At 43.2% G+C, this 22,007-nt stretch overlaps 1 protein-coding gene and 1 pseudogene across 3 annotated transcripts in view; one reads left to right on the top strand and one right to left on the bottom strand.

Moving 5' to 3' along the window:
* Positions 1–22,007, bottom strand: part of FYN (FYN proto-oncogene, Src family tyrosine kinase) — a 230,844-nt gene that overhangs the window by 39,347 nt on the left and 169,490 nt on the right. For 2 of the 3 annotated variants that reach the window (XM_066373451.1, XM_066373452.1), the window contains 5 exons: positions 18,930–19,026; positions 10,323–10,421; positions 7,174–7,277; positions 6,109–6,258; positions 2,307–2,471 (listed from right to left, as the gene is read on the bottom strand). In XM_066373451.1, the coding sequence (XP_066229548.1) occupies positions 2,307–2,471; positions 6,109–6,258; positions 7,174–7,277; positions 10,323–10,421; positions 18,930–19,026 (615 nt within the window). Of the gene's footprint in view, positions 1–1,732; positions 1,889–2,306; positions 2,472–6,108; positions 6,259–7,173; positions 7,278–10,322; positions 10,422–18,929; positions 19,027–22,007 lie in introns of all 3 variants that reach the window. The other variant, XM_066373453.1, reaches the window with a different exon arrangement.
* On the top strand, positions 15,047–16,895 carry LOC136397084 (kinetochore-associated protein NSL1 homolog pseudogene; annotated as a pseudogene).

Here is a 22,007-nt window from a genome sequence, read left to right as displayed (position 1 = left end):
GTTTATTATGATCATTGGTTATCTCATCTGTAAAATACAGAAATGGAACTGGATTATTTTTTGAGTCTCTTTTAGCTCTCAATTTAAAAAGAAAGTAGGTTGCACGTGCATTCTATTACTAGTCCTATGACTTTGTCTTTCTTTTTTTATTGCTTATGACTTTAAATTAAAACTATTTATAAGGGAAACAAAAAAATCTGCTAAATTTATATTATTTTCTATTTGAAAAAGGCCAGATTAAATTCAGGTTAATTTTATATTTAATATAATTAATTTTAGAATTTAAAAATTCTGTAAATTGAAGTAACTTTTGTTATCTTGTTAAAACATGGTTCATTAATTACAAAATACAACCTATAAAAATGTGAATTATGAAAGAACAAGTGGCTTAAAGAAGAATTTATCATATCTTATAAAAAATGACTACTAAACATAAATGGGAAATTTGACAACATATAAGTAGCCTTTGATATTTGAGTGTTGGCACCCTGAAATTTTAAAGAGATTTTTTTTCTCTAATAACAACCCAGTTACTTATATTGGTATTACCATCCTGATCCTGAACTGCCACAAATGATGTGTTATGTTCAGTAGGAAACAAAATCTTAATAATATGTGTAATTACTTAAAGTTGATAATTATAAAGTTTGTAAATAAATTTTTGTATAGTGTCCAATTATTCCTGATAATTTTAATGATAAATTGGGCAGATGGGGAAGAGGAGGGTCATGTTAAACATATTTTATAATACTTGAGTTAAAGTCCAGAGTGATGGACACAACAATGTGGACTCTGACAAACAATAATAATGATAATAGTTATTAAAATAGCTTATGCATATACACATATATGTGTATGACTGAGAATCTATCTATCTGGCTACTTATCTACTTTATATCTCTCTGTCTCTCTCTAACTCTGTAGTACTTACTCATTGCCAAGCTGTGTTCCAAGTGTTTTAACTGTTAAATCTTTTAGTGAAGTGTAGTCTTCACTACAGCCACACATAACAACAGGCACTTATCTATATGATCTGTAATTGAATCTAAGAAGGGAAGCAGGCAGATTCCATAAGCACTAACACTTATTGACAGATGTTTGGAGTGGGGCCTAAGTCTAGGAACTGTCTCTAAGCAAAGCTGCCATTGGCCCAGGGAGCTACAAAAAGTGTGGGGTGGGCCCAGTGCAGCTGGCCTTATCAATGGCATGACAACCAAATTAAGAGAACTATATGTGTCTACCAAGTATCTACTATGTGCAAGGGACTTGAAACATTGTCCCTTGTAATTCTCTAAACAGTTCTATGAAGTAGGGACATTTCCAGCTTTACAGATGAGGAAACTGAGGCTCATAGAGATTAAATAAACCCTTTGCCCACGGTTAATCAGCCAGTAAAGATTGAGCAAAAACACCCAGGCCCATTGAGCAAAACAACCCATGGTTTCCTCCTACAGTAGCCCATCTATCGTGTCTTACCTTCCCATGTTTTAGGAAGAAGAAATGCCATATTCCTATTGTACTGGTTTCCTGTTCTGTGCATGCCTCAATTAACCACATGGAGCAAGACAGAAGAGCACAGGAAGGTATTGCCATATTCTGAAAATCTGGACGGCTATTCCAGCTATCCAGGTTAAGTTTTGTGCTCCCAATGGCTGTTAATATGCTTTGTTCAAAATTGTCCTTTTAATTGGCTTTGAGATGCAGCCAAAACAAAATGTACCCTCTGCCTTACCAAGCCACACTTCAGCGAAACACCCCTGACCCAGCTTCTTCTCCAGAAACAACGAATCACGTGCAACTTCCCAAGCATCTTTAGCCAATCCAGAAGTTTGTGGGGTACAACTCGATGCAATCACAGTTAAGTTAAAACACAAACCATCAGCTTTCTCTACAGGAAAGAGGGTTAATAAAGAAAACACAGTTCTTATAATCCAAAATAATGCATGCACTAGGAAAGATGGAAGGTGACTTGCCCTTTAGGGCGATACTGAGTACCCTGGGTAAACATCTGCCAATGGAAGTGAAGAGCAAGGCCTTCCCTGGAGGCTGGAACATTCTTTGTAGAATTTACTGGTTTATGAATTGAGACATTTATATTAGTATAATTTGAGCCATTTGCCAATCTTGACCACTTATATAATTTTTCTAGAAATTTCAGAATTCCAAAATCAAAATCATTATTCTTCACTATCAGTAATTTAAACCTTCTTCCTGGTTACACGGTCTTTATTTTCACCTTCCATCTTTGATGTTTGGGACTTCCCAAATGAGGAAGCTAGTAAGAAAGTAATTGAGTCTTAGCATACCCATCCATACTTCCCCAAACTGCCCATTTCCCAGTCTCTTGATCAACTGCAGGGATTCTCGAGGGATTTCCCAGACATCTTTGGTTTTGACAGACAGATCGGTAAGTCTTGGCATCCCTTTGTGACAGGGAACTACTAGGCGGCAGCACAGACCTGCGGCTCTCTCTAACGGAGTGGGGACAGCGGCAAGAGAGGGAGAGAAAAGCAGAACGCGTGAAACAACAACACTTACAGTTGCACAGACCCAGCCAGCACACGGCATTACTCCAAACAGTACCACATTGGCAGAGAACTACACACACCTTGGAAGATCAGATGCCGCACACTGAAACATGTTTATTGAAGGTAGAACAGAGGACACTTGAAATCTGGACTACTCCATATCCCCAGGTATAATATAGTCTATTCATATAAACAGATATAGACTGCATTGGTTTCTATGCTCACTATATATATAAAAAAAAACCCCACTTTCAAACCAATGTGCTAATAACACGTCTTCCGGAACCCTGAAAATACCTCCACTAATTTTTCAAAGGTACATTTGGACTACAGAGTGTCAATGCGATTGCCCTTCCCCCCCTCAATATCAAGGGTTTGGGGATTATACTGAAGACTGTGACTCCTGTACAGGACTCTTCCATATAACATTGACTGCCACAGACTAGTCAGGATGAGGAAAGGGCGGCAGGGGAGAGAGGCCACGTTTCCCCAGTGAGTTCTCTGCATTTTAACTGACTCGATTCTCCTAGTCAGGTACTCTTGTTTCTTTGATATTGTTATTAAAAAAAGTTTATAAAAATCTTCAGTGTACAATTTAGGAGTCTGGTTTGAAAGCAGAAAGAACGAAAACTAAACTCGGTAGGACTAGAGGATGTGAAAGAAAAAGAGAGAGGAAAGAAATAGTTATCACTGTGAAGTGATCTGGAGTTTTATCTTTCCTCTCTCTCTCTTTGGAGTACCTCCAGCCTCCCGCTCCCTTAAAGAATGTGCTTTCTAGAACCTAGCAGTGGTCAGGGGAAATGGACTAAGTGGCAAATTAAGCATGAGGCAGGTAACAAACAACAAGGATCAGTGACAAAAGCTGCAGAGAGCCTGGCCGTGCCCCCCCTTCCCGTGCCCCAAGTCCCTCTGATCCAGGGACGTCAAATGTAGCAATGTTGCCTTTTCTTCAGGAACCAGCTGTAAGCTATTTTTTTATTTCTTTCTTTTTGATAGAATTAGGTTCTGAGATGTTTAGGTAGGAAATTATTTATGTGTCAGTATTTCAAAGGTACTTGATTGTGTGTGAGAAAGACAAAGGGAAGAGAAAAAGCTGATATAAAAACAAATCTAACTTGAGACAAATTTTTTTTTTAGATTAAAAAACTGTCTGTTGCTGTTCATCTTCTTTCTCTTCTTCCAGCTTTATGATGTTAGTAAGGGGCCCTTTCTGATACTATATTTTCAAAGAATCCAGACCCCAGGGACCCTGCTGTTTGGCTATAATGCAGTATATACTGGCATTTGAAGACCCTTACAGCGTGCAGACATTTTATGTATGGTACATCATTTAAGCTCAAGGAGATATTCTGTCCCATTTCTCCCAAATATTTCATTAGAATCCATATAAAACCAAAGTTCCCCAAATGCTCTAATCAACAAATACTCTAAGTGCTGCTAATTTTTTCACTTGTTCATTAGTGCCTAGGATCAACATATAGGTATTTATTATTGCCATTTTGAAAAGACTGCTTTTTTGGGGTTGCTAAAGAATTACACAAACATTTTTTAATGAATGTGCATACAACAATAGTTGGGTTAAGTCATACTATTTTGGGTTAATGTCATGGTCCTGAAGAAAAATATAAAATTATACACAGGTCACACAAAAAACTACTGGATTTAATGAAACAAAGATTTCTATCTGCACATGTATAGCTATATCCACCCCTGTTTATGTATTATATAGTGGAATATATTTGTTAATCTAGGAAAGAAAGCAACCATTTTGACACTTACACACAAGACCACAATCTTTAATAAAATGTACAAATCGCACACCTAACATCTAAGTATACATTTCTAGCAACAATAGACTAATGGTGACATCTGGGTGTTAGGACAGAGACTGACTAACGGTTTAAAAGTTTAACACAGTAGCTGTAACTGATCTGTGGGTCACCTAAGTCAAGTCTACTTAGGAAAAAGAAATACTGTTGGGGCAGAAGAATATAATAAATGGATTGAAAAAGTCATCTTGTCTTGAGAAGGAAATGCATGTGCAGTCATTCCTACGACAGCGCTGAGTGGAAGGTGACAGCAGAAACACAACCTGTCCTGTAGGAGGCCCCGTGTAAGTTCCCTCCCAGCTTTCTGAATTATATTCTGCGGGAGAATGGAAAGGCAGCTTTTAAAGTTTAACCTATTGCTTAGTGGTAGAGCGTCGGCCTGGCGTGCAGGAGTCCCAGGTTCGATTCCCGGCCAGGGCACACAGGAGAAGTGCCCATCTGCTTCTCCACCCCTCCCCCTCTCCTCTCTGTCTCTCTCTTCCCCTCCCGCAGCTGAGGCTCCATTGGAGCAAAGATGGCCCGGGCGCTGGGGATGGCTCCTTGGCCTCTGCCTCAGGCGCTAGAGTGGCTCTGGTCGCAACAGAGCAACGCCCCGGATGGGCACAGCATCGCCCCCTGGTGGGCGTGCCAGGTGGATCCTGGTCGGGCGCATGTGGGAGTCTGTCTGACTGCCTCCCTGTTTCTGGCTTTGGAAAAATACAAAAAAAACCCCCCAAAAACCCCCAACCAAACAAACAAAAAAAAAACAACAAAAAAAAGAAAAGAAAGTTTAACCTATTGCTCAGTGGTAGAGCGTCGGCCTGGCGTGCAGGAGTCCTGGGTTCGATTCCCGGCCAGGGCACACAGGAGAAGCACCCGTCTGCTTCTCCACCCCTCCCCCTCTCTTCCTCTCTGTCTCTCTCTTCCCCTCCCGCAGCTGAGGCTCCACTGGAGCAAGATTGGCCCAGGCGCTGAGGATGGCTCTGTGGCCTCTGCCTCAGGTGCTAGAATGGCTCTGTTCGCAACAGAGCAACGCCCCGGATGGGCAGAGCATCGCCCCCTGGTGGGCATGCCGGGTGGATCCCGGTCGGGTGCATGCGGGAGTCTGTCTGACTGCCTCCCCGTTTCTGTCTTCGGAAAAATACAACCCCCCCCCCACAAAAAAAAAGAAAGAAAAAAAAAAAAGAAAGTTTAACCTATTGCTTTCCACTTGGGAAACTACAATGATATAGTCTTTTGATGCAATATATAACTGTGGTAGAAAAGCACCAATAGAACCTCTTTAGCCACTGTGAGGGGCTAGCAAAGAAAACTACAGTTGAACTTGAACAACATGGAGGTTAGGGGCTCTGACCACCATGCCGTTGAAAAACCACGTGTAACTTTTGACTCCCCAAAAGCTTAACTACTAATAGTCTACTGTTGATTGGAAGCCTTACTGAACAATAAACAGCTGACTAATGCATACTTTGTGTTATGTGTATTATATACTGCAATTGTGTAATAAAGTAAGTTAGAGAAAAGAAAATGTTATTTAGAAAATCATAAGGAAGAGAAAATACATTTACAGTATTGCATATATTGAAAAATCTACATAGAAGTGGACCTGTGCAGTTCAAACCATGTTGGTCAAGGGTCAGCTGAATTTTACTGGTGACTTTATATATAATATAGTGCTGTACCTCTTCCCCCTGCGTTTCCCTTTCCTGCTCTGCTCCCATCCAGTCCCTCCAGTGTCCAAATGGTCAGTTGCTAGTTAGAATGAAGGTTACCTGAGTAATGTTGTACAAGCTGCTGAAGTGTTTCAAACTGGGCCCGGGTGGTAATATAGTATCCGCCATTGTCAAGTTTGCGAATTTTATAATGTTTGACATGGTCTCCTTTCATATCATCCCAGTCACGGATAGAAAGCGAATAGGCACCTGGTAAATATGCAAAGTATTAGCAACTCCAATCATTTTGAGTACTCATTTGTTATTTATGTCTCGTTTACTTGACTATTCTGATTAATAATCAGGAGGAAACACACACACACACACACACACACACACACACACACTCTATACACACTTCCATTCAGTAACAGGAAGAAAATACCTCTTGCCCGAAAATGTCAGAAATTAGCAATAAAATGATTTTACCCTTGAGAATGAAGGCTTCTTGAATTTTTTCTTACAACTCCCCCCCGCCCCCCGCCAGCAAGATGAAGAGAAGACAGATATCCCAGGCTGTGATGGCTTCCCCAGTCTCCTTTACCCATGCAGCATCAGGGGGCAGGGACAGCGCATACCAAAGAAACCCATTCTAGAAGTGAGCTTCCCCTGGCTACTCCCCAGTGTTTTCCACAGGAGCAGAGACAACCAGTGTCTGGTAGGTCAGGCTAGAAGGTCACTGCTCTTTTCCTTGGCCCAGCTCCTCTTGTGGGCTCTGTTGAGATTTTAAATAATCAAAAGGCCAATAGTTGGAGGAAGAGCAGTCCTCAGTTATGAAAAAAACAAAAGAAATGCAAAAACAACTGCGTTTTCCTGCCTGAGGAACTAAGAGTTTCAGAAATTCATAATTCTAAAGGGCTTGTGAAAATCCTGTGATCTTGTGAGCCTGGAGGGGTGAAGCTGCCCAGCCCCTGTTACAAGAGGCAGGTCTTGATTTGGAACTCTGTAGTCTTTTTTGGAGCTGTCTGTAGTTCGAGAGCCTGGAGGAAAAGCTGAAAATAGGACTCCCTCGCAAGGCAGGGGGGGTCTGCATTTAAAACCCTTATCCGTGAGAGGTAAGCCTTTCATCCCTGACTGATCCACAGATCTGAATGACAGGCAAACCTCTTCAGCTGATTATCTCACCTTTGGTGGTTTCACTCTCACGGATAAGGAAGGTACCTCTTGGGTTTCCAAAGGACAAAAGCTGTCGCTCAGCATCTTTTCGGCCAAGTTTTCCAAAGTACCACCTATAAATGAGATTTTTTTTAAAAAAGGAAACATTTTATAACAAACATTTACAAAAATGGAATCACGTAAGCTCTTTTACCCACAAATCCTCCTGATCTCCGAGTTCGTCCTTAGCCTCTCCCTATTTTTTCTTAGCTTCGTCTAGTTCCCTTTCAATCTATTCCTGATTCTACCCCTAGCGCATCTCTTTCACTCTTTCCAAAAAAAAACCAAACAGATTTGAATTGTGGATTATTTTCCTTCCTTCCAGAGATGACAAGAACTGGTCTGTGTTACAACTGCCACCTGCCTGCGCAAAAAGAGAACGCGAAGCCCTTGTGTGAAATGGCAGCCACAGGGACCCGTTCTACACAGCTACCAGATATGGGTTTCTGAGCATAACTACAATCCCTGCAAAATAACAATACATAATCTCACTGTGTATCAAGGTCATTAATCAAGCGTTTAAAAAGAAGTCAGTCAGAATGGATAGAGAACAAAGACGATTATTTTCTGTAACTTCCTACCTATTAGAACTCTGAAAAAAATGGTCAAGACTACCCCTAAACTGCAATGCATGCTGCCCTTGGATGCTGTTTGTCTTGTCTTTCTGTCTAGCAAGTGTGAGGATGCCAATAAGTAAAAGGCATCTGCCAGGCATCTGGGTTGGGGTCTGCCCCATGTGTGTGCGGGCACAGCTGCAGGGCCAGGTGACTGCACAGTCATTGAGCACATCCCTGAAATCGACTCAGTGCCAGGGACATATTCATATTCTTTCTGTGATGACACTCCTGTGACACTTTAGGAGGCATCACATCAGGCCACCTCATGACCTTTGTCATCTGTCTTTTATCTTCCCCTCACTCGCTAGCCCGGACCATGGCCTGGCAGTTAGATAACTGTTCAGTACCAGGTGCTGAATGAGCAGCAGGTGTTCCAAAAACCCAAGGGAGAATTCAGGAGATTCCACTGGAATTTGCGTAAAGGAACAATTTTTAGAATATTTAACTGTGAAAGAATCCAGTTTCTAAAATGAAATTGCAATTCATTATACTTGAACATCACTATTATATGTTCACTGTCAAATTCTTTTGTGAATGAAAGAGCTTCCCTGAAGGTAAGAAAAGACACACCGCCTATTAGCTCCTCAGCGACTTTTAAAGGCACCAGACTGTGCAACCATCCTAACCCAACACTAGATGGTACAAAGAGGAGTACACCAATTATTTGTGAGAAATGACTTTGTGGGTCTGTATTAATTAAAATGCAGTGCAAACATGAACAGTGGTGAAAAGAGCTGTTAGAACAATGGACTGCAGTAACACAATAGTAGTTTAAGATAATGATAATTGCATTTGTAAAACCATAGGCATTATTTTTAAATGCTATTTTATTCTTTAAAAACAAAATATTAAAAGAAACTGACCATATAAATATAACTTAAATAGAGAGTGGGTAGATTCCCAGTTAATAATAAAAAAAAGGGCTACATTTGGGTGTTACCTTTTATGCCGAAAGAACATAAAGACGTCTGCCAAGCTGCCCTAAGATAAACATTCACCACAAATTCTTTTATTTACTGATGATGAAACACACTCACTAAGAGAGAAAAGCAGCTCAGAACCACTAGTGTTGGAGAGTGGGGAACAAAACAGTCTCCTTAGATGGAATACAAAGGAATGAAAGACGAGAGTGAGCCAGTTGAGGATTTGGCTGAGGTGTGGAGTCTAATCTTCCCTAAAGCTTAAACAAATCCAGGGTAAAATTAAATATCAGAGCCAAAGGTTGGGCTCCGTGGCTGACTTTTCTCCTAAGGCAAGATGGCCTCCACTGAGCAGGCGAGGCAGGTCTCCAGGGTCCTGGAGGAGGCCAGGGTCCCGCCTCCCGCCTTCAGGAGGTCACGGCCAGCTCCCTTTCCCCCAGCTCAGAAATCAGGGTCTCCACACAAGCCCTGACAGTTCTCCACTTGGAATTGCCTGTGGGTCCCCACAGGTCAGGAGATAGAACAATGGTAGTTCCTTCTAGAATGCCCCAAGCCTATGGGCCAGCTGTTAGCAATGAAATCTTCGGGCCCACTATTTACAGTCACCATTGTAGCCCCAAAGAAACCAATGACGCCCCAAAGCAAGGAAAGGACCATTCGGAATGCATCATCACAGAATTTCTTGAGTTGCGGGATGAGCTCTGTATGAGACAGCTCTACCTGGGCATGGAAAGTATGTCTTTTTAGTGCTCCTTTAATATTTCTGGTCAGATTGAGGAGAAAAATCTCAATTTGATCTTTAACAATTATTTGCCAGTTCCCTCCTTCCCTCCCTTCCTCCCTCCTTTCCTCCTAGTTTTTCTTCCTCTCCCTCTTTGTCTTTTTTCAGTAGACTGTAGGATTAGGACCTTGGGTAGGCAATAATACATGCTCTAGTCAGGGGTCGGGAACCTTTTTGGCTGAGAGAGCCACGAATGCCACATATTTTAAAATGTAATTCCATGAGAGCCATACAACAACCCGTGTATGTTATGCATTATCCAATAAAAATTTGGTGTTGTCCTGGAGGACAGCTGTGACTGGCTCCAGCCACCCGCAACCATGAACATGAGCGGTAGGAAATGAATGAATTGTAATACATGAGAATATTTTATATTTTTAATGTTATTATTTTTTTATTAAAGATTTGTCTGCGAGCCAGATGCAGCCATCAAAAGAGCCACATCTGGCTAATGACCATAGTTTCCTGACCCCTGCTCTAGCTGGAATTTCATCACATTCTTATGGTTACTTTCTATCTATGGTAAGTAATATTTGGCTTTCATTCGGGTTACTGATACAACATTTCCTTTCAAAATAAATAGGTTTTAAAAAGTGAGCAGGCTTAAAGAAAACTGGTAAGTCATAAATGTGACAAAACTCAATGGCATAAAGCCTGGGACATCGGCACTACCATACTCTCTCAGTTCTTAATCACTCCAGTGAATTTCTTCTCCCTCCTGCACAACATTAATGGCATTTTATTGTGCCAACTAACTTTTAAAAGCAAGTAGTTAAGTGAACGACAAAACACAACACGTACTCTTCTGCCTGGATGGAGTCAACCGGAGCCACGTAATTGCTGGGAATGTACCCCGTCTCTCCGGTTGTCAAGGAGCGGGCTTCCCACCAATCTCCTTCCCTGCAGAGAAAAAAAGAGAAAAAGAAGTGAATACAGTAGCCATTTCAATGTTTTGCAGTTATAGACTCAATGCTGTAAGAGTGTATTACTATCTCCAGGTCATTCTACCACCTGATTTCCCCAAATTCCAACATAGCCCTCTGTGAGGGATGGAGGGTCCACTGTGAGGTGGATTCAGCACTGCCTGGTCTCTTGCCTTATCTGTGAATTAAGAATGTAGAACACTAGCCAGGAGAGGGCTCTCTGAGTAGGGGGTACATTTTGCTTGGTAAGTGTCCCCAACATGGATAGAGGGGAAGGGAACCTTCCGGCTGGCCCCCGGCTATTTAAGAAAAACACTGTAACAACAAAATGTTAATTATGTGAGGTGAAGAAGGTGTTTACAAAGCTTGTTATGGTAAATGGTTCACAATATATATGTATTAACCCATCACACTGTACACCTTAAACTTACACAATATTTTGTCAATTACATCTCAATAAAGTTGGAGAGAAAGAAAGCACACATGATTAGTGCTAATTTACCCAACAGTTTCTATTGCAGCCCCCACCCCAAGGCAACTAGCACCCTTTGGTACTGCTAGAGATGCAAGCTGCTAGCTTTCAGTGTTATTTGCCACCCTTCAAAAGATTCATCAGAAAAAGAAAAACATTATAGCTGCAGATTATCTGAGAGAAGGCCCAGTAAGGGATGAAAACGTATTCTGAATACTTGCCTTGCTTGCCCTGAAGAAAATAGGTAGAATAATAAAGATACAATAGGGTATATGAGCTTTGCTCAGACATGCCCAACCTGAGGTTATTTCATTGTCTACTTAAAGCAATGACTGAGTCTGGTGGGGGCAGCGGGGGGTGGGTGTAGCTGTGTGTGTACATGTGTAGGGGAGGTGGTCTTTGACAAGGGGTGAGATTCCTAGTCACACCACTTTGTATGTATCGACAGCTGGTCTCAGTCTGTGGAGCTCTTGGAGCTGTGGGCCCAAGGACACGAAAGGGGGCTTATCACGTCACTCTCAGCTTAAAGCAGATGAGTAAACTGAATGGGTAGAGTGCATGAGCTCAGACTCACATGGCTGCACGTGGTGGAGAGCAGGGATGGAGTGAGTATCTCTATCAACAACGGTTAGTATGTGTAGGTGGGGCTGCAGCTCCAACACCCACATTGTCCTCAGAGCCCTGCCTCAGCCTGCAGTCAGGAGTGTGAGAGGCAGGGAAGGACACAATTACACCTGTGCAAATCGAGACCAGTGCTGAAACACCTACCCGCCCGATCACCAGAGACCCAGTGCCTTCTCTCTTTCCTGGTTTTGTCCTTGGAGTCCGTAAGAGAAACCCAGGCTGTTCTTAATATCAGTTTTTGGCTGGGCTCCATGTTAAAGTCCTCAGCCAGGAAGAAAATGTGCTTGGCCCTGGTCAATATCTTCCCTGGACTGATTTAATTAGGTAGAGAATAACCAGCCTCCACATTCAATACAAGTCTTATTCGAGAGATCCATTCTCTAAAGACTGAATCTGAGCAAGATGGCCAATGAGAACAACTCTAGGTGAGACTTAACACAGCCATGGACAAGTGGTGACAAGCCCACACGCACCACAGGTGCAGTCATGGGAAGAGTCTGGTGGCACAAGTAACACAGAATAGCCCACAGAAAAACAGTGTGCTGGCAAAGGTTTCTAAAAACTTATGTTATAATTAGTTTTCCAGTCTTGCCTTTTCACCCTATTAAACAAATGTAAGCAGAAAAAAAAATCAATAAAAAAAAAAGGAAATAATTGTTCTCATACCCAGAAAGCCCCTTATTAATAATCTTAACTTTAGTTCATGTCCAGATTTTTATTATACAATAATTTATACATACAAGAATAGATGTATATATGAACACCTGTGACCCCACCACACAGCTGAAGAGCGAGACCGTCATCAGTTGTTTGGAATCTACCCTGTGCTGCTTCCCTGCTGTATCCGCTGCCTTTCAGGTTCAACTCATAAGACTAAAAATGTCAGCATTTTCACAGTTTGTATTGGTTTCATTTCTATGTCCTCCAAAAGAAGTGCATGCGGTTGTAAGGATAACACCCAAGAACACACGTGAAAGTTAATTTTTTTCTTTTAAACATTGCATGTATTTAAGGAAATGCCTTTGGAGACATTCTCTTTAATACGGTGATGTTTACTGCTCTGAAATTCCACTAGATGGAGACATTTCATCATAAAAAACGCAATACGTATCTTCTCCCTGTCTTCTCTCCCCCAACACCCCACACCCACCTGGGCAATGCTCCAAAATAGTGAGGGGAAAAATCAAGAGCTTGCAGCACAGGCTTATTTTTTAGTGCAAGATAACCTTCATCAAGTTAGCTGTAGTTGATTTAAATTAAGAAAACTAAAAAGAACAGTATCAGTTTTGGGGTACATGGTACTGTCAGTTGCGGAAGCCAATACATTTTGCAGCCAGCTGGGAAAAGCCCGGCCTCATTCCGGTGATCTGGTAATAAGTCATTTCCATTTCAAATCCAGCCTTAATTATCTCATTTTTATCTGAGTACCTAAAGAGTTTAGCACAAATTAGAATCCAACTAACAGCTCATTCTAAAGTCATGTATCAGGAATTCCTGATTTTCTCTTGACTCCATTCATCCTCCTAAGGGTTTCAGTTACTCACGAGAAAGATCAAGTCCTTTTCTCTTTTTCTAGGGTCCATTTATTCATCAAAGGCAATGTGAGATGATAAGGACACTATGTATTAGGTAGTAAACTTCTTATGTTGTGTCCAGAGAGGCCGGTACTCACTCAAAACATACCCCAAAACTCTTTTGAGCAAATAAATAATCTTTTTTCAATATACCAGAAGCCTAATTCTTCTACAAATTAATAATACTCTTTACAAATCATTCATCTTGATTTATGGAAAATAGAATTTCTACTATGCTACCTTTTCTTTACTTGTGTTATTGTGAGTAACCAGCATTATTAAAGACACATGTCTCTAAACTGTTCTTACAGTTCAGATATTTCATTAATTTAAGAGTTGGTGAGATTTTCTTTAACTGTTATCTTGCTCTGATTCAAATATATGATTTAAACCCTGGCTCCGAACAGCTTTTAAGTTTTCATAGCAGCTTCCCCTGTTCTTATAATTTAAAGACTTATTAAAAGAGCCTAGTCCCAGTCCCTGAAATTGCTCACAGGGCTTGTGGCCCAGGAGCTGGGAGTGCTCATGCAGCCAGGAAGTGGCAACTGCAAACAAGAGTCAGTCCTGATCTGTCCAGCTGGGGGGCAGTTTTAATATAAATCCTGGATTCTTTCTAAATTGACACTGCCCATCTTACTTTCAGAGAGCATATCTATACATTATTTTTAATCAAGTGAGAGGTGGGAAGGCAGAGAGACAGACTCCTCCTCATGTGCCCCGACTGGGATCCACCTGGCAATCCCAACCTGGAGCTGCTGCTCTGCTGCTTGGCAACAGAGGTGCCGCTCTAGCGCCAGAGGTGAGGCCATGGAGCCATCCTCAGTGCCTGCGGCCAACTTGCTCATTTGAGCCATGACTGCAGGAGGGGGAGAGAGAGAGAGTAAGAAAGAGAGAGAGAGAGAGAGAAGGGGGAGGGGTGGAGAAGCAGGTGGTCGCTTATCCTATGTGCCAGGACCTGGAATAGAACCTGGGACTTCCACACACTGGGCTGATGCTCTACCACTGAGCCAAATGGTCAGGGTGCCATAACAATTTTATCAGATGTTCAGATGAGGCTCTCAACCAGGATTTCTTCTTACCATGATGAAAAGAAATTGAAAGGAGTTACTACCCTAGCAATGACCACTACTGCATTCTGTTCATTGTATTGTGAAGACTTGCTGTGTTTCTAGGTGGTAAATCGCTTGTCATATAATGGGAAAAAAGGGTTTGAAACAGATGAATGTCAGTATTTTGCAAAATGGGCTCAAGTTTAATAATGTCCAAATATACTACATTGAATACTTACAACCAGTAGTGGGATTCAGCCCATTTGTTCCTGTTTGGCAGTACTGATACCTAATTTTTTTTTTGTTGGTGAACCAGTTGTTAAAATGGCACTTGTAATCAGGGGTCTCTCTAAGGTGGGGTTTTTCAAAGATGAACATAATATGTTCAGAGAAGAGAAGTCGCCTGTTTCTAATATATCAAACACAATGACTATTAGTCTAATCGGCCTACCTCTAAAGGAAAGGGATTCTACTCCTACAGTGAAAAGATGGTTAAGGATAAATCACACAGCCAATGATGCTCAGATAAAAGTGAAGAAAATTGCAAGCGAAGATACCAATCAAGAAGCAATATGGAAATATCTTAAATAAGTTTTTTTTGTCAGGTATTATTTAATACTTTTCCATTACTATTTTAAAACTTTTTCTTATAACCTAGTTTTGTGTACTTCTTTTGTTGTCCTTACTTAAGTATTAACTACATGAAATAATAAACTACCTTTTGGTATATCTTTTATTATACTTGTAATGGTCATTAGGGCAGAGAACTGGTTGCTAAATTATTTGAATCCACCATTGCTCACAACAGTGAAGGAGCCCCACCTGAGCTGGGTGGCAGTGCCAGCGGCTCCGGGCACATGCACACTCACATACCACATGATTCATGCTGCACTTTCAAACACAGAAGCCAGCCCCGTGGCCTTCCATCCTCGCCTCTGGTCAGGGAAAGGAGTGGGAGGCGGCCCTGGGAGGTGAGGCAGCTGCCCCAGGGAGACTGAACCCCATCCCTCCCTATTGAAGCTGATGAGAGCAGGGCAGGGAGAGGCTGGGGGAGGGGAAGGAGCCGCATGCCATCTGGTTCTGTATCACTGCTTTGTTTTTCCTTCATGATTCTGTTTTCCCTGTTATTACCCTTGACTTCAGGATATTGTATTAGTCACAAAAACCTTATCTCCCCCACCCCAATAACCTTGATAAAGGGCATTTATACGGCACGTAGGATGAGGGACTCCACTGGCAAAAGGAAAAACATTAAAGGGAAAAACACTTTTGCAATATTTTCTGCTAAGTGTGGAGAAAACCTACAGAAGCAGAGCTGTGTATGGTCCGTCCCACCACTCCTGAGTTCTTACCTTTCAGGAGCTGGTTAAAAGCTCTAACCTTGGCACTGAGGGAATATTACATGAAATGGGGAAGGAAAGTGGAGTGTGTTTCAGAATTCAAAGTCAACAGACTCGAACAAGCAGCATTCATCTGAGAATCAAACTAACAATAAGGTATCAGAAATCGGAAGAGATCAAAGCCAAATTTCCACCTCCCCCACCTCCCAGCCAACGTTTCCCCTTCAGCCCCTCAGACGGGAACCTCTGGGCCTTCCCGTGACCGAGCCTGACACTACACTCAGGATGCTTCCCTGCAGCCAGCCTTGGCTCTGCCACCTGCCAGCTCCTCCATGCCCCTGGGCGGCTCCTGAGCTCGAGCCTCTGGCTCCTCCTCTGTCACATGATAACCGTGGGATGTGCCTCAGACAATTGCTATGGGAAGAAAGGAATCATTTGCAGCTTAGCACATGGCTGGCCCATAAGGAGCTTTTTTACTAAATGGCAGCTGTTTATATTTTTAAGAAAATTCCTGGGGCCTTTTGCCTCCACGGGATGTGGAGAGAGTGGCGGGGACAGAAGAGCGGACCTTGGTCCCAGCGCATCCCGGGAGGACTTTGTGTGCACGGCACCTTGAAGCAGCTGTGATGAGCTGGCCGAGCTGTGAGCCACTCTGCACAGTGCTCGGGGCGCGTCCCCTGAGGAGACTGGGGAGCGTGCCCCATGAGGTGCCCGGCGGACTTCTGAATTGGCTGTGCGAGAGAACGTCAGCATCAATGGGCGCGCATGCAAGCTCCAGATAATGGTTTTATGGGTTCTGATATCAAAAAACTTGAAGATCAGTTTGATGAAATTCTGGTAGATTCAGCCATAAAATATAAGCAGTATCCTGTAAAGATCCTTGACTGTGTCATAAAAATTAAAAAGCAAAACAAGAAATTTTGAAGCAGTTACCCCCTGTTGTATACCCACTGGATCTAAAATAGGATCCAGCCCTGGCCAGCTAGCTCAGGAGTATAGCTTTGGCTGGGCGTGTGGAAGTCTCAGGTTCGATTCCCAGCCCGGGCACACAGAAGTGCCCATCTGTTTCTCTATCCTTCCCCCTCTCCTCTTTCTCTCTTACTTCCCTTCCTACAGCCAAGGCTCCATTGGAGCAAAGTTGGCCTGGGTGCTGAAGATGGCTTCATGGCCTCCACCTCAGGTGCTAGAATGGCTCCGGTTGCAATGGAGCAACACCCCAGATGGGCAGAGCATCGCCCCCTAGTAGGCATGCTGGGTGGATCCCAGTGGGGAACATGAGGGAGTCTGTCTCTCTGCCTCCCCGCTTCTCACTTCAGAAAAATACAAAAAAAAAAAAAAAAGGATCCAGACTCTCGTGTGGAGAATTTGAAATGCAGAGGAGAAAATAGTTAAGGACATCAGTGACCCCATGAAGGCAGAGAATCAGAGGAAGATGCCCGGCAATGTGAAGAGAACTGATCTAGTAGGGTTTTGTGAGAGAGAGAGCATGGTGCCCTGGAGCACTCCAGGTAAGTCTCTGGGTCTTGTCTAAGTGGACCTGAAGAGATGAGCAGGTCAACTGCTGAGCACTCTGCACTCAGAAGTGCTGAAGAGGAGCCATTAACTTCAACAAAGCAGGGGAAAGCAAGTAGCAATCCACTGAACCCACTTTCATCCTAAGACAACCGAAGACATGTCTACACAACTTGTACATGACTGTTTGTAGCAGCAACTCAAATGCCTATCAACTGAGGAATGCATAAATAAAATGTACTACACATCTAAGTAAAGTAATTTCCTGTGAATGCAGGAGGAGGCCCCCTGGGGGGGGGAAGGTAATGTTCTTTTTGATCTGGCTGGGGGTTGCAAAGGCATGTTCAGTCTGTGAAAATTCAGCAAACTGTACATTTTTAAAAAAATTGTGGTAAATTATGCATAACATAAAACTTATTTTAACCATTTTCAAGTGTAGAGTTAAGTGGTATTTAGCACAATTTATTGCTGTGCACCTGCCACCATGCACAGTTTTGATATGTGCACTTTTCTGCATGTATTCAAATACAAAGTAAAACAAAACAAAACAAAACAAAAACCGTACCCACATCTCTCTTAATGATGACAATAATAATTAGAAAACCCCAGAATCGCCTGACCTGTGTCGACCTAGAACTCTGAGGTCGCTGGTTCAAAGCCTGGGCTTGCCTGGTCAAGGCACATATGGGAATTGATGCTTCCTGCTCCTCCTCCTCCCCTTTCTCTCTCCCTCCCTCTCTTTCTTTCTCTTCTCTCTAAAATGAATAAAGTCTTTAAAAAAATAAAAATCAAACAAACCCAGAATCCCTGCCTCCTGCTGGCTCCTGACTACAGGCTGGTTTCTACACAGACATGTCTTCAAGTCCAGAAGAGTCACTGGGCTCGCACGGGAGGAATTCTGTTCTGGCTGTTGAAAGGCAGCACAATCTAATGTTTGGTTCTGAGAGGTGGCAGCATCCCAGGGGAGGGGTGGGCTTTCCAAGGAAGCGGTTTTCAGGGCCGGAGGCAGCTCCCTGTTACAATGACCACACTTCCTTCCTGGGACCTGCTGGAGTGGGCAGGGCCGCCTTTACCCTGCCTTCACTCATGCTCTCTGGAAAGCGGAAGGGTCAGGCTTCAGGTCCTTCCGCCATCGTGAAATGTAGTTTGCTCAGGGAGCAGAGGACAGAGCAGCCAGACCTGGAGGCAGACGAGAATTTCCTAGGTGGGGCCTCAGCCTCTGAGTGGCATTTAAAAACTACAGGGAAATGTGACCCGTATTTACTCTTCCTAATGTAGGCATCAAGTGTAGCATTTGAAGAGAGAGTGATTCTCACCCTTGAAATTTCCCCATTGCCTGTTTAACTGTTGTTCTCCCTGCTGTATTTAAAACGCACACATTGTAGTTACTCATGAGTGGGCAAAACCATTTCTCCTTCCATCTCACAAAGATTTCAGTCATTTGCAAGTTTTCATTATAGGGTAACGCCTCCACAGGCTTCACTAAACTGGAATGTTTAGCAGTTTTGAAAACAGAAGGAACGTTTGCCAGCCTTAAGTGAGGGCTTAGCAAGAGCAACATCTGATATGTGAAGAAAACCTCCAGAGAGAGGGCAGTGGGGATCACCAGACTTTGTGCCAATCACCTGAAAACACAGCTATGCAGAGAAGGATGCCGGTGCTTTTACAACCTTTACACCAAAATCATTGACTCGGCTACTAGGGTGCCTTCCGAAGAGCTCCTTGCACAGAAAGTGTAGTAAACCACCACACTGGTTCATGACTCTTTGTTTCTCAAATTAAATTGGTATGAATTAATGAAATGAACAAAGGTTCTTTCAGCATTTCAGATGTCTGAAAAGGCTCAGACTGGCAACAAGAATATTTCCCCAATCTGAAAGGCATGCGCGCTTCCCCCTCCCTCTCCAAACTTACGAGCTGTTCAATATTTGAAACTTCTCTCCCTTGTGAAAACTCAGGTCATCTTCCGTCCGTGCTTCATAATCATAAAGGGCCACAAACAAGGTTACTCCTGACAAAATGAATCAAAGGGGGAGAGATATTACACAAGAGGAAATTAATCCCAAGAAATGAAATCTTCACTAAAACCTCTTTCTCAAAATCTACAGCTAATCAGCATGGATGACATGATGTGGCCTTGTAATTAATGTGTGAAACCAGAGTCACAGGGCTGAATTTATGCCTTGGTATTCAGAGGGGAAGAATTGTTTAATTTGACTAAAACCTGGGTTGAAGGACTTTTCTCTGCACACATTAGACCGAATCTTCGGGAAGAGATAGACGCTAATGTCATGTCCACAGTGAGGGAGCAGCTGCAGTGTGCCGGCTCAGATTTGCAGAGTTCTGCAGCAATCACAGACACCTTTTATCCGACCCTTTGGAGCCGTGTTAGGTTCTGGGTAAAACGCATCACTCTCTCCCCCAGCATACGAGTAAGAGACACGTAGAGCACAGCAGGAGACTTGTAGCCTGGGCGCTGTGGGACCCTCTCTGTAGATGCTCACCCAGCAGAGGATGTCTTGCTCTTGGCATCTTTAGTTGCTTTCAGGACTCCTCTCTCACTCCCCTTCTACTGTGAAGTCACCCACCCTCACACTGACTTGTACAAGTACTTGCTCTTCCTCATACCCACCCTCTCTCTTCTCATCTGGTTGACTTCCCACATAGGCCCTTCCTGCTTTGCAGCAGTTTGCTATTAACAGCACAACGAATGCTCAGTGTCCCATTTGGCCTAGGATTTCCTCCATATAGTAGGGAGAATTCTGAGAGAGCCTCAATGATAACCACCTCCTGGTATTCGTGTCCCCGTGCAATGACCTTCCCTTGAGCATAGGTGAGTGTAGTGACTTGCCTCTAACCAAAAGAATCTGGCAAAGGTGATGGGATGTCCCTTGAGTAATCAGGCTTCAAACGATTGTGACTTCTGGCTTCCTAGCGGACTCATTCTATTGTCATTTGGGCTCAAATACTTTCATGAAGCAAACTGCCATGTTGGAAAGGCCCACATGACAAAGAACTGTGGGTGGCTTCCGGCCAACAGCCAGTGAGAAACCTAATCTTGCCAATGCTATGAGCCTGGCAGCAGATCCTTCTCAGCTGGACGGTGAGACGACTATAGCCCGGGCAACACACCTTGAGTGTAGCCTGTGAGAGATTCTGAACTACAGGACATGGCTAAGTCACTCCCGGATTCCTGACCCAAAGAAAATGTGAGATAATAAACGTGCATTGTTTTAAAGCTGCTAAGTTTTATTGTAATTTATTATGTGGCACTTGATAACAAGTATGTCCCATTTCTCTGCTCTCTGGCTGCTCATTGTGATCTACACATACAGTGTGTCCGTAAAGTCATGGTGCACTTTTGACCGGTCACACGAAAACAACAAAAGACGATAGAAATGTGAAATCTGCACCAAATAAAAGAAAACTCTCCCAGTTTCATACCTATTCAGTGCAGTTTGATGTGGGCTCAGGCACAGATTTTTTTAGGGCTCCTTAGGTAGCTATCCCATATAGCCTCTACGGACTCGTCACTGACTGATGGCCTACCAGAACGGGGTTTCTCCACCAAACTGCTGGTTTCCTTCAACTGCTTATCCCACCGAGTAACGTTATTCCTATGTGGTGGCACTTCGTTATAAATGTGCCGATATTCACGTTGCACTTTGGTCACGGATTTGAATTTAGCGAGCCACAGAACACACTGAACTTTCCTCTGTACCATCCACATCTCAACTGGTATGGCTGTGGCCTGCTCCACTGTATACACAGTGTTACGTCATCATCTGCGCACGCGCACATGCTGCCACATCATCCTACAGAAACTGGGAGGGTTTTCCTTTTATTTGGTACAGATTTCACATTTCTATCGTCTTTTGTTGCTTTCCTGTGACCGGTCAAAAGTGCACCATGACTTTACGGACATACTATACTTAAAGTACCAGATGTGACCTAAAGAACACACAACGTGGATTCCACTCTGCCATTTTGCAATGTAGGGAACAGATGTGCCCCTAGGACTATTCAAGAACCAGAAAGGGTGGCGGGGCTTGAGTTTCTCCCCCATTCCAAGTGGGACTTCTCATAGGAGAGCTGGCGTTGAGAAGGTCTGACCCTGCAGAGCAGGGCTCAGTGGCAACTGTTCTCTTTTCTTTCAATTTCTTTAAAACATTAGAAAAGAGACTGGCTTAAAACAGAAAAAGTAGGAGCCTGTAAAGTCATGCCTATTCTTTACTCTCATTTAACACTCTGTTAACACATTCCTTTCATTACAGAATTTAAAAACAAGCCCAAGCTGCACTGTGTGGAAGACAAGGCGCAGGAGGAGGAGACTTCCACTCTCTCCCTCCATTAGCCAGCAAGTCCTCACTGGGGGTTTTCTCTTCTAGAGAAGGGAGGGAGAGTCAGAGGAGGTCACAGGGACACACCGACACCATTCTTGTCCTTATAGCACTGAAAACAGTGGTGGGCAGAAGAAGGACATGCATATGTAATAAAGCCAAATAACACAGGCAGAAAGATCTGTCAATATTTGAAGGTACTGTGTTTTAACTTTCAAATTTATTCAGGTACCAGATGGCCTCCTATATTAAAACTAGCCCTGACTGTAGTATATAGACCCACACGTTCAAGGCAAGTAGCTTTAAGACCCTCTGTAGTGACTTCATGAATGATACCTGCAGACACAGGGATTCAGATCTAGCACTGATGAACGAATGGACAAGGTCAGTGCCTGTGCCAGCAGAATTCAGAGTCTCTCTGGAGAAGCACTCACAGGCGCAGGAGTGTGTGTTGGGTGCAGTGTTAGCTTTTTTCCCTCATGAGACTTCCCTAGTCAGCCTAACAGCCCCTTCCTTTCTCCCTCCATTCTAGGTGCCCTCCAGGGAGCCAGGAAGGATACGTAAGGGTTCCTAGCATTCATTCAACCATGCAAGACCTGCTTTACAGGGAAAGCTAGAGCCACCATAACACAAGGACATAATGCCCAAAGCT

The sequence above is a fragment of the Saccopteryx leptura genome, chromosome 3 (assembly GCF_036850995.1).
Source record: "Saccopteryx leptura isolate mSacLep1 chromosome 3, mSacLep1_pri_phased_curated, whole genome shotgun sequence".
NCBI classification, from domain to species: Eukaryota; Metazoa; Chordata; class Mammalia; order Chiroptera; family Emballonuridae; genus Saccopteryx; species Saccopteryx leptura.
This window is presented reverse-complemented; position numbering and strand designations above follow the sequence as displayed.